Raw genomic sequence first — 16610 nt, 5'->3', positions numbered from 1 at the left:
ATATGTCAATAAAGCACTGTTGGCCAATAGGGAACCAAGATAGGTGGGACTAGGAATCCAGGAGGACTCTGGGTAGCAAAAACACAGAGAGTCAAGATGTAACGCCATGGGGTAGGAAGCCCAGAAACTTCTCCAGTTAGAGAGAAGTATGGGGTAAATACTTAAGTCAGAGCTAGCCAGTAAGAAACAAGCAAGGCCACAGCTTCATAATTAATATAGCCTCCTGTGTGTTTATTTGGGACTGATGCGGCTCTGGAACCAGGCTGGGACATGTTTTTGTTTGTTTTTAGAGGCAGAATTTCATTGTGTAGTCCAAGCTGGCCTCAGCCTCATAACCCTTTGCATCTGCCTTCCCCATTCTAGGAATATGGGTATGTGCCCGCACGCCTGGCAGCTAGATGTATTTTCAAAGAAAAGTGCTGTTACTCTATCACGTCCTGGGTATGCGCCATTCTCTTCCCTTCTAAAAGGAAGCAGGCTGCAGTTAGATCAGTACATTGCCTGCAGGACTAAGCACATGGAAGAAGCAAGATTTTAGACGCGGACTGCTAATACTGTATTTTCATTTAGTGTTTCAATTGGCCCTGATTCGCATGCCTTGTCTATGTTTTACAAAATACCTGAATACTGTAGAGATCATGAGAATCCACATTTACTACTCTTGTGATGATGAGCTTTACAATACTGCCTCTGCTTTATGTCAAAATTTATTTTCTTGAACTATTTCAGTTAGCCTCAGTCCACTCTGGGTTGAATAAACTACAAGGACATGGTTTTATCTTCTGAATCTTATCTTCAAAGAAAGTATGTCCTTGTTCAGAAACTCCTAGACTCTTAGTCCAGAGAGTTTCGAAGCCGAGAAAAGCAGCAGCGGTCACAAAGGACAATCTCTGCACAGCAAACTTGTTTCTAATTTAAATAAAAAAGGAGAAAAGAATAAGATTACCATCTTACTGCCACATAATAGATCTGAAACTCCCTATCTTAAGAAATAACTGTTACCAAGGTTAGCTATTTGCTGTCATATTTGATGATATAGAGTGTATGCAGTGATTCAATTTTGCCTAAATTAAATTTATACTGTGTTTGTAGTCTTTCCATTGCTATGGCAAGATCTCTGTGACAAGGTAAAACTAATGTGTCAAGAACGTATGTGTGTGTGTGTGTGTGTGTGTGTGTGTGTGTGTGTGGTGGTGGGGGTGGGAGGAGAGGAGGGGGAGCTTCTAATCTCACGACAATCAGAAAATGAAAAGCAATAGTGAGAACCTAGTATCTTCTCAAATGACATACTCATTAACATGATTTCCCTCCATTACTGCTAATCTAAAAGTTGTACCACCTACATAAAGCCCCCAAAGGCTAGTTAGCAAGCCTTCAACAGCCAGCCTTTGGGGATATTGAAGCCTTAAAAATAACATGTTACAAAATTAATTTTCTTTGGGAATCTAAAATGGTATCATTTGCCTGACAAAGTGTGCCTGAATGGCAAGTATCTAACATAGCCTTTTGGCATTTTCTGGAAGGAGTCTCCCCAGGGAATGCTGCCTTAAAGATGTCATCATTTCCTGTAATTAATGAGGGAATGAGGAAAGAGGACTGTTGCAAGAACGAACCAGGTTTCCCCTAGACTAGGCTATGCGCAGTTTAAACTTGAAATTTGGCTTTATGTTTTTATTCACAGTAAAAACTACTTAGCCATGAATACAAATACACACTGAACTATATGGCTTCCTTTGTGAGTCATTAAACCAGGGATTGTTCTTTGAGACCCTTGACTGAGGGAATAAAGGAAATTCTTTAAAATTTCTCACAAAGCTATGGTATGTAAGTGTTCCCTGTTGGTGAGAGGAGCTGGCAGATTACATTCCAATAACATTTGCTTTCCAGCTAAAGTCCGTCTCTTGACAAATGAGAATGGCTGATAACTCCTATCTTTAAAACATTATTTTAGATTGTAATATAATTATATTTCTCCCTTTTCCTCCCTTCAAAGTCTCCCATATAACTCTCCTACTCTCCTTCAAATTCATGGTTTCTCTCTCCTTTTTTTACTAATTGTGATTGCATACATAAATGTACATGTGTATACGTATCTATTACTAAATATACAGTCTGTATAATGTTACTTGTATGTATTTTTTAGGGCTGACCATTTGGTATTGGATAACCACTTGGTGTGCTCTTCCCTAGGGAGGACCACCTTTTCCACTCCCAGATTTTCTCACTTGTCTGTAGTTCTCTGGGTAGGGTTGAGACTTTGTAGGCTTTTCTCTGTCCACTTTGGCATGTACATTGGTTTCATCCTTGTTCAGCTCATTGTGACATGTTATAGGCGTAGCTTCTGAAATTACCAGGGGCACAATCTCACAGCAATCTCCCTGTTCCTCTGACTCTTAAAATCAATCTTCCCACACCCTCTTCTAAAATGTTCCCTGAACCTTAAGGGCAGGGATGACTTGTAGATGTGTCCATTGGGATCAGGTTCCACAACTCTGCATATTGATTGGTTGTATTTTTCTATAGTGGTCTCTGTTACAAAGGAAGTTTCCTTGATGAGTGGCGAAGACTACACTTATCTGTAGGTATTGAAAGGCCCCTCACTCAAGTCTCGGGATAAGCCAACACCCCAATAATTCAAGAGAGACCATTCTTGATGCAAGCACACGAGGTTTATTCAGGGAACCAGTGCACTGGGGCTGAGCTCGTAACCCTCGCAGGGGCAGAGGAGTTTGACCCCCAGTAGCTGCAGTCGGGGGTTTTTTAAAGGGAAAAACCATAAAGAATGGGGGAGTTAGGCAAACACCATAAACGATAGGGAAGTTAAGTAAACAACATAAAGGATGGGGAAGTTAGGTGATAGCTCATGCCTTAATGCAAAGGTTATAGGTTACCTTGAGCAAACATTCTTTGAGCATTGTACAGTTAAACACTGAGCAGGAATGTGGTGAGCTGGTTCCCTAAGTTTATCTTGAGGTCACCGGTTTCTCAGGAGAGGGCAGAAGAACAAGTTACTCTGTGCTGGGCTAGTTGCTAGGGATCTAAAAATGTTGAGTTGGGGTCTGTCAGTATAAGGATGAATGTTTATAGATTGTTAGGGATTATGCTGATTTAGTAAATTAGTGGTTGCAGATTCTCCTCCAATAACAATAATTCCATCAACACTAAGGAGTTAACATGGTTTTCACTACCTGGCATGGCTTCTTTCCTGTTGAATGGGTGTTAAGTACAAATAGAAGCCTGTTGGTTACTGCCAAGGTATGCATGCCACAACTGCACCCGTTTTCTGGGCTGAGGTTTTTATAGAATTCTTGTAGCAACTTAGAACAGCAGCACTTAGGCAAAAAGGCCAATTCAACAGAATAGAAAACCTAGAAACAGATCTGTGCATATAAACTCAAAACACAAAATACCTCACATGAACAATGTAAAGGAGTTCATACTTGCTCCATGTTTTAATAGCTTCAGTCCAGGGTCTACTACATTTTCTTGGTTTAGACTGCCTTACTTCAGTGTATGGCAGACGACACTCTTCATGTCATGATATCTGAAAAAAAGTGAGAATATGAGAAAAGGCCAAAGGACAAGATGTAATCCCAAAGCCAAGCTTCTAGTGAGCTGATTCCTCAAACCAGTTTCCACATTCTCATAGACCCACATTGAGCTACAGTCCTTTGTGATCCAATCACTTCCAAAAAGCCAGTCACATGAGCTACAGTCCTTTGTGATCCAATCACTTCCAAAAAGCCAGTCACATGAGCTACAGTCCTTTGTGATCCAATCACTTCCAAAAAGCCAGTCACATGAGCTACAGTCCTTTGTGATCCAATCACTTCCAAAAAGCCAGTCACATGAGAACAAAGCCTATAAAGCACATTGCTTCCTGGGCAACAATTTAGATCCAAACACAGTTAATGGCATGTTTACTTTTCCCTCATCATAGTATACAGTTATAATTTGTAAATTTTACCTATTTTATAAGTAGTTACATAATGTTTAAGATATAGAAACTATGTAAGAACTCTATGTTGCTGTAGTATACACACAGGACTTTATCATTCATAAAGTAAAAGGAGTAGGCATCAATAAAATTGAAGTTCTTCCTTTGCTTTCTCAATTTTTAACCAAGAGGTCAGATGCAATGGCATAAGGAATGAGGATTATGAATATGAACACAACCGCTACGGGCTAAAAAGAAACTAAATGCACGTCTGCAAATCACTTAGAATAAGTAAGGTAAACAAGCCAAAGAGCAATTCAAAGAGCTCCTGGCAATCCACAAAAGTAAATAAATAAAATAATAAAACCTCCTCAGAGTCATTACTGGCAGCAATCTTACCTAAGGTTTTGGTAATTGACTGTCTGCATTCATGAGGTATCCAATTCTGTAAGCACTGAGTTACCCAGAGAACCAGTGAGAAGAAATATAATATAAATAAGAACAGGTAAAGCATTTAGGGGAACGTTATATGGTGGAAATAGGTTCTAACTATCAGGAAAGAGATGGGGACTCAGGTACTGAAGGGCACTGAAGGAAGAGTACTCTCAGAAACCAACGTGGTTCTGTATGTTTTTTAAAAAGCTACAATGTCCTTGAGGTTGTAAGAGAACATAGGAAAACACAAAATATTCTTTATTCATAATTTATTTCCTAAAAGACCAACTTCAGAAAGGTATAATGAAGCTAAAAGTTTGTCCTAAGATAGATCATTGAAATGATCAATGAAATGGACTACTGGGAACAAACAGACCACTAATTGGAAGCTAAAACTAATTAAGAAATCAAGATAAATTATACAACAAACAAATAGCAGCATTAAAATTAAGTAGTAATGTGAAAAAACAAAAAGTGAAGCCAGTGTTTAGAAGAATTAACAAAATCATCCATATTAATTTTTATAGAAAACAACATTTAGTGTTTTGTCACAAACCTAATAAAGAAGATCTATATTCACCCATTATAATCCTGTCAAAAGTTAAATTCATATAGATGTATTTTCACATAAAAGATCACTATTGAAAAGAGAATTCTTATTGCAAATTATACTTTTCTCTTTTGGTGTGTGTGTGTGTGTGTGACTGTGTCTGTGTGTGAAATGTGTCTGTATACATGTGTGCCAGTATATATGAAGTGAGTGAATGTGGATACCACGGCACATATGTAGCTGTCTGAAGACAACCTTCAGTGTTGGTCTTCACCTTCCACCTGAAGATAGGGTCTCTTTGATAGTCACAGAGATGTATGAAGATTTGTCCAGTCTGAGAGCTTCCAGAAATTCTCCTACCTATGCTCCCAATCTCACAGTATGAACACTGTCCTGATTTATGTCTGATTCTCCACGGGGACTATCTCACAGAAAGGTATTTCTGAATTATTCAGCTTTTTCTGTGTCACATGAGAAAGTGGCATAGCCCAATAATGAAAACAAAACCTTGAGGTTTCTATATTAACTTCTTATTGCTGCTCCATTTCTAGTGAATTTCAAGATACAGAAAGACTAGGATTCCATGTGGCACTTTCAAAGATAAAAATAAAATAGTTACATTTAAGTACTTTTAGCATAATCGGAACCATAAACAGTACAGTTCCGTTGTGTGTATTGAATGCAGGTCACAAGTAAAATAAAAGCAAGGTTCATTACAAAAAGAAACGGTTTATGTAAGAGAGAATGGCTGACCAACCAGTTCACATCTCTTCCGATTCTTCTTCTTGCACGATGGTTTTTAGGAGTGGAACTTGTGAGAAGCCCAATTTCCTAAGTCTCCATTTAACCAACCTGGATGGGGAGGAGAGGAGAATAGTCTTGGTTACGTGAAAACTAAAATAAAAAATGCTAACACCCCAGCTTATTTCTGTGCCTAGAGGAAAAGCACATTGTATTTACTCGGTGTCAGAGATTCCTGAAAGTTTATGTAGAATAAAGCAAAGTATAAGGAAACAGCCACACCAGGGAAGGGGCAGGGCAGTCTGGGTCGATTTTTAATCCCTCCTTGCCTCTTTAGAAGTTTATTTTTTGCACAGGACATGGAACACTCAATATCAGGTGATTGCCCTGTCCATGGTGAGTTAAGAAGTTTAGAGAACTATTTTCTCCCTTGACACAATCTTCACTTCAAGAGAAACTCAGAAGGAAGTGGTGATGATAATTTTTTAACACTGGAAGACAGGAAGCTACTTAGTGGCCCAAGCTCAGCAGGTTTTCTGAGTCTCTGATGAGAAAAGGTACAATGAGAGATACTCTCTCAGCCTGGACTCTTGGGAGAGGGCCTAGGTCCTGTCCTGGATGAAATGACAGACTATAGACAAACCCCCATGGAGGGTCTTACCCTCCCTGGAGAAAGGAGTGGGGATTGGGGGGAGGGGGTTTGGTGGAGGGTGTGGGAGGGGGAGGGAGAAGGAGAGGGAGCTGGGGTTGACATTGACATGTGAAGCAAAATTTAATATCTTTTAATAAATATTAAAAAATAAAAATGCACTTGAAAATTTTAAAAAAGACATATGTAAACTTTTTCACATGTGTGATTTCCATAAGGACACTGTGACTTTGATTACATGAATAAGATATGATTTCCAGAAATGCACAAGACTATGGAAAGACATTTGATAAAGCAAATTCTCTTTTAAGAGAAAGTTCACCAGGCCACCCACACATGAGCTTTACTTCCTGCCTTCCTTCTGATGGAGCTCTGCCCAACCCTGTCAATGCTCCCTGCTTTCCCTTGAACTCTCAGTCCCACCAAGTGTCAACAGAGCAGAGACTTCATCCTATCTGCTGACTGAACCCTAGCCAGTCTGAAGCGATTCTGGCATGTAGCATTTTGGACACTTTGACAGTAGGGTCACATTACTCATCTATAAATAGAAAAGAATTCTTCAGCCTCTGCCATCTCATTCCAACTCCAGTAAACAATGACTGATTAGTTTCTGAAACATCTTTAGATTTAATAGCTGAAGACAACCACTTAAAATGCTTGACCTTGATTACTGACTACTAATATTGTCCCACTGTCCTTCTCAAACCTTCAAGCCACTTCTGCATGAATGGCTAATACTCTGTAACAAGTGAAAGCCTGAAAACTTCCTTTCTTCATTTTTCAAAGTCACATATTATTTCCTCATTGCACAACTTCAACATGTATGAAATGTAAAGGGTTGGCTGGTTGATCGACTAGCTTGTTACTGAAATTTGTTGTGGAGAATAAAAGTACATCTAGTTGCTTATATCATATTATTTAAATTTTTATTTATTTACATGTGTGTGTAGACCACATGTATGAGGCTACTCTGAAGTCTACAAGAAGACTTCAGGTATGGGAGAACAGGAGTAGTGGGTGGTTGAGAGCCAGAAGTCTCAGGTGCTGGGAAATAAACTGGAGTCCTCTGAGAGAACAGTAAGTGCTCTTTATCATCAAGCCATTTCTCTAGCCTATGAATTAATTATTTGCATAGCCCCTGGTGACTTTGTCTTTCTTTTCTCTGGTTTATATATGCCCTTATCACAAGCCACTTAACTCCACACTCCAGGCACATTCAGAAGTCTTTACCAGGTTCTATTTGTCTCTAGTAGCTCTAAGGCTTTGAGATGCCTCCAGGGAGCCAAGAGAAAGCCAACAAGCAAGAACGGAAAATAACCACTACTCAGTAGAATGGAACAAATTTTAGAAGTTAAAATGAGAGAGATATATTCTTTTGATACCTTATATTCCCTTCATATATATGAGAAAGACAAGAGCTAACCTATCAGTTAGCTGACATAAATCTGGTATTTAGATAATCTCTACTTTGCTTATTAAAGTGGCTCATATGAATTATCATTTGGAAAACCTGGTTTTGATTGGTTGGTATTTCCTCTTATTTCCACAGAGGAGATCTTGTGAAAATGTTCTTTGGAACACATGATGTTAAATGTAAGATATACTAAGCACATAACAATATTTCTGAGCAGATAGCTCCCATATATAAGTCATCATAATGGAGACTGCAGATGTGAGGCAGGATGATCTTTGAATGATCACTTTAGTAAGCTGACAGATAGCCTCATCTTTTAGAGATTCTGGGGGTGGTTATTCCATGTTACTTAGGCTGCTTGACAATAGGTATGCCGTGCCAGACCAATCACATTATGTTTGAAACTTCATCACAAATGGATGAGATACAAACACATGGTGAAACCCTCACTACCAGATTTTTATGACTCCTTACCCTGAATTTCAGGGCTGAGTTTTCCAGTCATTTAATCAAATAAAGGCAGTACTGAATCTTGCTATCATCTTTACAATATCAATAAAAGAGCCAAACTAAATGGCATATAAGACTTTCAAAATAAATGAAGCATATATGATGTATTTAATTTTTATCTGCAACACAGATTAACTGGTACATGTTTGGCAGTGTGCCCTTATGACAGCTCAAGGTAACTGGGATAACTGGGAGGACTAACACAAATGAACTAATAATAGTCAGCACTACTTTTATTAAAATGTCTGGTGGATGAATGGGTTAGAGGAATCATAGGCTCTTTGAAAGGAGAGATAGCCACTTAATGTGAATATGCCAGGTAGCAGGAGTGCGCGATTGGAAAGTTTAGAATGAAATGTGTTAGGGATAGGGAGAGACTGGAAAGTAAATGTGTAGTTTCTAAACATAGTAAATAAGAGATTAGACCTTATGAGATATTTATATTTACTAAAATTAATTTGGCATTTGCCATAACTAAAATGCTCAAGGGCTAGTGATTACTAAGTGGAACACTCTAGATAGAAATACTGCAAATACAGAAACCTGTAGGATGGAGACTGTATGCCTTGTGATTTGGATTAGGAAATCCACTGAGCTATGGCAGTAAGAATTGGCACCTTTCAAGAGTTTTCTTTCAATATTGTTGGGACTTGATAATCATGTACCAAGGTATAGAATATCCATGAACAAAAATCAGTAACTCACCAAGTGATAACAGCATAATTCACTCCAATGATGATATAGGCAAATGCATAATGCCAACAAAAGTATATGGTAATAAACATATTATTGCGATGATCTGTCAGATCCCATTCAAAACCTCCAGTCGGATTATATAGAACAAAACCGATCTGTAAGTCAAAACATAACGAAATAAAACCCCAAAAATTAAAATATAGGAACATATTGCTAACCATGTTAATTTTTAAATGTTTGATGATTAAGATAGCTTCCATTACCTGAGATGTCACAGATGAACACCATGTTTTGACCTAATTTAATAACAGACAATATCTACTAAATCATAGTTTTGAAACAGATTTTAAGGAAATTTAAAGATCAATTTTCAAAATATGAATACCAAGTATCCCTTAATATTGGAAGATGTTCATAAAGTTCACATATATAGATTCATTCTATTATTTCAAAAATAGATTACACAAGATTGTAATAGACTCTGGCCAGTGAAGCAGGTGGGCTAGCTTCAGATCTTCACGGTTGCTCTTCTCCTCCAAATCCAATCCCATCATCTTTGAAGGATATTACCTAATTTGGCCTCTGCTCACTCTCTGCCACCATTCCATGGAGACTAAGCTGACAGCTGTTACCCACAGAATGACCAAAAACTATCCACCCCACTTCTTGGCAATGTAGTGTAATGTTTTCTAAATTGCTTCTTGTTGCTTGGGGACAATGGCATCTTTAGGGGACCCTGAGAAAATTGGGATAATGGTCGTCAAGTCCTAGGAGAACTAGCTGTATTATTTTTGTTTAGTCTCTATGTGATGGGAAAGTATAGGTCTTATCTAAAGTCTTGGTTAAATAGTCTGTGAGGTTGGACCATCTCAACTAGAAGCTTTGAAGATGTTCTAGATGCAGAATTTTGAGAAAACTGCAAAAGAGGCATTCTGAGAGGCTGGATCACCTAGGCTGTTTATCTTCATTGATATATGGTCCTTTTTTCTGAAAACATGTGAACTTTTGAAGGTAACATATGTACCTGCATTACTACAAGTATGGGAAGTGCAGTGTGCACAAGCCAGTTAAAGATGATTGCTGTGGAGTATTCCTTTACACTCTGTGAAAATGTGTCACTAAGATTGACATAATAAAGAGCTGAATGGCCAATAGCTAGGCAGGAAAAGATTAGATGGGACTTCTGGAGACAGAGAGAATTCAGGGAAGAAGAAATGCAGGGTCACCAACCAGACACAGAGAAAGCAACATGAGCAGTATGGAGAGATGAGGTGATGAGACACTCAACAGAATATAGATTAAAATAAATGGGTTAAGTTACAAGAGCTAGTGGGACAAGTCTAAGCTAAGACGGAGCTTTTGTAATTAATAAATCTCTGTGCCATTATTTAGGAGCTGGCAGTACAAAGAAAGACTTGCTACAGATATTTTTTGTTTTATGTTTGAGCAGGTAAAACATCAATTAACGTTATAAGTTTGCTTGGACTATATAGCCAAACCTCTATCCATGACATATGAAAGGATGGCATGTAATAATAAGTCATTAGGACTCTATAGCTAACAAGATCACAACACTGAGGGTCAAATAAAACATTAAATCTAAAAAATCTGGGCACAAAACATCCAGGAAATCTAGGATGATATGATAAAACAAATCTAAGAATAATAGGAGTAGAAAAAGGAGAATAAACTCAGATCAATGGCACAAAATCAACAAAATTAAAGAAAAAAATCCATCATCTAAAGAGGGAGATGCCTATCAAAATAAAGACACATACAAAACACCAAATATGCTGGATCAGAAAATAAATTCCCCTTGTCATATAATAGTCAAAACACTAAACATACACAATAAAGAAATAATACTAAAATTTCCAAGGGAAAATGACTAAGTAACATACAGAAGCAGACCTATTAGAATAACACCTGATTTCTCAGTGGAGACTCTAAAAGTCAAAGGGATCTAAAAAGATGTTATACAGGCTATAATAGACCACAAATGCCATATGACACTACTATAACCAACAAAACTTCAATTGCAATAGCTGGAGAAATAAGAAGACATTCTGTGATAAAAACTTAGTTAAAGTAATATCTATCTACAAATCTAGTCCTATAGAAGGTGCTAGAAGGAAAACTCCAACCTAAAGAGGTTACCACACCCATGAAAACACAAGGAATGAATAATCCCAGACCAGCACATCAAAACAGGGGAAACACACACACATACACACACACACACAATGCAACCACACCACCACCACCACCACAACAACAAAATAATAGGAATCAACAAAAGATGATCACTGATACCTCTCAATATCAATAGTCTCAACTCTTCAATAAAAAGACACAGATTAACAGAATGGATGCTCACCTTGGCATCAAGGATAGACATTACTTAGGGTAAAATACTGGAAAAAGATATGTCAAGCAAATGGACTTAAGAAGAAAGTTGTTACAGGTTGAAGCAGACTTCAAACCAAAACTAGTCAAAAGATACATGAAAAGACACTACATGGTCAACAAAGGAAAAAATCCATCGAGAGAATATGTAAATTTGCAACATCCATGCGCCAAACATAAGGGCACTCAAGTTCATAAAAGAAACACTACTACAGATTTAATCATGTGTTGACTCTCACACACTGATAGTGGGAGACAGGGCATCCAGATAAAAACTAATCAAAAAAAAGCTGAAGTTAACAGACATTGTAAACCAAACGGGCCTAACAGAGATTTACAGAATATTACACACAAACACAAAAGATTATACCTTCTTCTCTGTACCTCATGAAACTTTCTCCAAAATTGTCCACATACTTGGTTACAAAGCAAATCTCAGCAGATACAAGCAAATTGAAATAAGACCCCAAATATTATCAGACCATCATGAATTAAAACTATATATCAACAACATAAAACTTTCATTTAAACTGAACAACTCACTACTAGATTAAAAATTGGCCAAGAAAGAAATTAAAGATTTTATTGACTAGAATAAAAATGAATATATAACATACCCAAACTTATGAGATACGATGAAGACGCTTCTAAGAGGCAAGTTCAGAGCACTAAATGCCTACATTTAAAAAAAGTGGAGAGATCTCATACTAGCAACTAAATAGCACACCAGACTAGGAGAATTCTGGGAAGAGGAAGGCAAAGAGGAAATCACCACCCAGATACATGAAGCAAGATGAGAATGACTTACTGAGAAAAGGTACCAAGTCACATGGCTAAGCGTAGATAAGAATTATGAGTTAATTTAAGTTTAAGAGCTAGTTAGTAATGTGACTGAGCAATAAGCCAAACAGTTTATAATTAACATAAGCCTCTGTGTGTTTATTTGGAACTAAATGGCTGCAGATGGGGCAGGACAGAAACTTCCATCTACAACAAGGTTGTTCACTCTCTCCATGCCTATTTAATATAGTACTTGAAGTCTTAGAGCAATAAGACAATTGAAGGAGATCAAATGGAAGCAAATTGGAAAGGAGAAAGTCAAAATATCTATATTTGCAGATGAAATGATAGTATATATTAGTAATCCTAAAATTCCACTGGGAAACATTTTTAGCAAAGTAGCTGAATATAAAATTAGCTCACCAAAGTATTAGCCTTTCTATATACAAATATCAAAATTACTGAGAAAGAAATCAGGAAAACAACACCCTTCAAAACATATATATATATATATTTGTGGTAATTCTAACCAAGCAAGTAAAAACATATGATAAAAACTGTAAGACACTGAATGAAGAAATTTAAGATATCAGAAGATGAAAAGATTCCCCATGCTCATAGATTGGTAGGATTAATGTAGTAGACATGACCATATTACCAAAAGCAATAAACAGATTCAATTTAATCCCCATCAAAATCCTAACACAGTTCTTCACAGATCTTGAAAGGACAATTTTCAGCTTCACAGGGAAACATAAAACACCCAGGACAGCTAAAACAATACTGAAAATAAAAGAACTGCTGGAGGTATCACCATTCGCAACCTCAAATTGTACTACAGAGCTATAGTAATAAAAAAACAGCACTGTATTGGCACCAAAACAGAACTGTTGACCAATCTAACCCTATTGAAGACCCAGACATAATCCCACACACTATGGATGCATAATTTTCTATAAGGAAGCCAGAAATACACAGTGGGAAAAAGTTGCATCTTCAACAAATGGTGGTGGGCAAACTGGATGTCTGCATGTAGAACACAAATAGATCCATACTTATCAACCTGCATAAAACTCAACTCCAAAACTCAACATAAAACCATATACATCGAGCCTGATAGAAGATAAAGTGTGGAGTAGCCCTGAATTCATTGACACGGGAAAAGACTTTCTGAACAGAACACCATTAACACAATGCACTAAAATCAACAATTAATAAATGGGACCTCATAAAACTGGACAGCTTCTGCATGCCAAAGGACACCACCATTTGGAAAAAGCAGTAACAGAATGGGAATTTTTTTTACCAACTCCACATAAGAGGAGTTATATCACATAGAAGGCTAACATATATAATATATATAAGGATATATATATATAATATCAAAAAATCCTAGATACCAATAAAACAAATAAACAATTTTGTTAAAACAGGGTACAGCTCTAAACAGAGAATTCTCAAAAAACAAAAAAAAAGAAACTCTCAAATGGCTAAGAAACACTTAAAGAAATGTTAACATGCAAGGTCATCAGGGAAATGCAAATAAAAACTCTTCTTACACTAGTCAGAATGGCCAAGATCAGTGAAACAGAATCATCTCATTCTGGTGAGAGGGTGGAGTAGGGGGAACACTCATCCATTGCTGATGGGAGTGCAAATTTGTACAGCCACTATGAAATTGGTGTGCCAGTTCTTCAGAAAGATAGGGATCAATCCATCTCAAGATCTAGCTACCACTCTTGGGCATATAACCAAGGGATGCTTCATCTTGCCACAGAGACACTTGCTCAATCATATTCTATTCATAAAAGTCAGAAATTAGAAACAATCTCATTGGGATTGTCCTATTGGGAGCTGTGTGGCCTACGTTCAGATCAGCTTATGAATGCTTGTGCAATGGGTCTCCATGAGGCAAAGCCTCTCTTACTTGGCAAAAACCAGTGGACTTTGAGACTGTGCAAGAATACTGCTGTGACATAGATGCCCCTCAACTGAAGAATGGATGGAGAAAATGTGGTACATTTACACAATGGAGTACTACTTAGCAGAAAAAAAACCAATGGAATCTTGCAATTCACAGGCAAATGGATGGAACTAGAAGAAACCATCTTGAGTGAGGTAACCCAGTCACAAAAAGACAGACATGGTATGTACTTACTCATTTAGATTTTAGACATAGAGCAAAGGATTACCAACCTACAATCTACACTGCCAGAGAAGCTAGGAAACAAGGATGAACCTAAGAGAGACATACATGGTCCCTTGAAGAAGGGGAAAAGGACAAGATCTCCTGAGCTGATTGGGAGCATGGGGAAAGGGGAGAGGGAGTTAGAAGAAAGAGAAGGGGAGAAGAGGAGGGGAGAGGAGGACATGAGAGAGCAGGAAGATTGAGTCAGGGGAAGAATAGAGGAGAGCAAGAAAAGAGACACCATAATAGAGGGAGCCATTATAGGTTTTAAGAAGAATCTGGCACTAATGAAATGTCCAGAGATCTACAAGGTTGACCCCAGCTAACAATCTAAGCAATAGTGGAGAGGCTACTTTAAATGCCCTTCTCTGATAATGAGATTGATGACTACTGGAATCCAGTTGCAGAGAGGGAGGAGTGATGAGCAAAGGAGTCAAGAACAGGCTGGAGAAACCCAGAGAAACAGCTGACCTGAACAAGGGGGAAGCTCATGGACCCCAGACTGATAGCTGGGAACCAGCATAAGACTGTTCCAGAGCCCCTAAACAAGGATGTCAGTTTGGAGGTCTGGTTAATCTATGGGGCTTCTGGTAGTAGATCAGTATTTACCCCTAGTATACAAATGGACTTTGGGAGCCCATTCCACATAGAGGGATACTCTCTCAGTCTAGACACATGGGGGAGGGTCTAGGCCCTGCTCCAAATGATATGACAGACTTTGAAGATCCCCATGGAAGATCTCACCCTCACTGGGGAACAGAAAGGGATGTGATAAAGGGTTGTTGGGGGACAGGGGAGGAAAGGAGGGAGAGGGAACTGGGATTGACATGTAAAAGTTTGTTTCTAATTTAAATTTAAAAAGGGGTGGGGAAGAATACTGCTGGGACCACAGCCTGCATGCTCTCTTCTCTCTTAAAGTTGATGATTCTCTTAGAGGTTTCTGGTTTCACTTTGTTGTCAGTCATGAATGGGAAAGGTGTAATCATTTCTGGAAACCCCACTTTTCTCTCAAATAGTTTCCCCTAAAATTCTTTGGGAACTGGAGCTTCGCTGGTTTCTTATCTGGAAGCGCCAGCTAATACTCAAGACCCTGGGAATTTTTCTGATTCAGTGCTGACAAGATCAGAGATAATGAAAGTTAATGGGCACATATAAGGGAACAGCACAGGGAACTACATCCCCCAATTGTGGGGCAGTGGGGAGGGGCATTAAAAATGTTGTGGTATGATGGAAAAAGAGTACCTTATCAAAGTTTGCCCTTCATAGAGAGGATTAGTCATGCAGGACCCATTTAGAGGACAAGGTCACAGTTAGAGAAGTATAAGTTAACTGCATTGTGTCAATCACCTTTTAGCTATGTAAGGACAGGATGTACCTGGCTCAATATTTAGCCAAGCTAGCAAAATACTGAGTGTTGTTTTTGGTTTAAAAGTTGGAAAACACATGTTTGCTTTTGCCTGGGGCCAACACTGAGGGGGCAGTGGACATGTTTGTTTGTGAAATATAAATAAAAGCAGCTCAAGCTATTTGGGGCTGCTTGTTGTGTGAATCTCATCTGGTAGTCAGACTCTTCTTTCTGCTGACACCCCTTCCCCATCTCAGGACCTGAACCCAGCTGGGGCAGGACTCCAACAGTGTCTCTCAGCAGATTAATGGATAAAGAAAATGTGGTACATTTACACAATGGAATATTACTCAGCCATAGAAAATATTAAATTTACAGAAAATATTTACAGAAAATATTAAATAGATTAAACTAGAAAAAGTAATCTTAAATAAGGTAACGCAGACCCAGAAAGACAAGTATGTATTCACTTATATGTGGATATTACCTGTTAATTCAATGACTATCAAGCTATAATCCATAGTATCATAGAGGTTAGTTATAGAGTGAGGCACTAGAGGTGACAGATAATCTCCCTAGGAAAGGGAAGTAGAACAGAAAATTAAGGATAGATGGATGGATGGAGTGGAAGGAACTGGAATAGGGGATCAAGTGGGGGAAGGGGAGGTAACTGGATAATGATGGAGGGAATGCCAGGAGAGAGAACTAAAATTGAGGGCCATTGGAGAGGTGATTCAAAAACCTAAAGTAGAAGTTTCCTAAAGTACGTACATAGGTGAAGGCTATCTAAATGAAATCTCCAATTTATGGAGTGAGTGGGATACCTGGCTATTTCTTGCCACAAAATGAAGCTGCCAGTACTTGAATTAAGTTATGTCAAGCTGAGTTATTAGCCAAAGGGGTCCCATGGGAACCACCAAAGAACCCAGGTTATTGCCAAGACTGTAGGTCACTCTCCA

At 38.2% G+C, this 16610-nt stretch overlaps 1 protein-coding gene across 3 annotated transcripts in view; it reads right to left on the bottom strand.

Annotated features, from left to right (window-relative positions):
* Nucleotides 1-3437: 3437 nt before the first annotated feature.
* LOC101831861 (transmembrane protein 45A-like) overlaps nt 3438-16610 on the bottom strand; it is a 33186-nt gene continuing 20013 nt past the window's right edge. For all 3 annotated transcript variants that reach the window (XM_040750643.1, XM_040750644.1, XM_040750645.1), the window contains 3 exons: nt 8942-9087; nt 5680-5774; nt 3438-3544 (listed from right to left, as the gene is read on the bottom strand). In XM_040750643.1, the coding sequence (XP_040606577.1) occupies nt 5684-5774; nt 8942-9087 (237 nt within the window). In that variant the 3' untranslated portion in view covers nt 3438-3544; nt 5680-5683. The remainder of the gene's footprint in view (nt 3545-5679; nt 5775-8941; nt 9088-16610) is intronic.

This window comes from Mesocricetus auratus, unplaced genomic scaffold (assembly GCF_017639785.1).
Source record: "Mesocricetus auratus isolate SY011 unplaced genomic scaffold, BCM_Maur_2.0 Super-Scaffold_100008, whole genome shotgun sequence".
Taxonomy (NCBI): domain Eukaryota; kingdom Metazoa; phylum Chordata; class Mammalia; order Rodentia; family Cricetidae; genus Mesocricetus; species Mesocricetus auratus.
The sequence above is the reverse complement of the archived record's forward strand: the minus strand, read 5'-3'. Positions and strand labels throughout refer to the sequence as shown.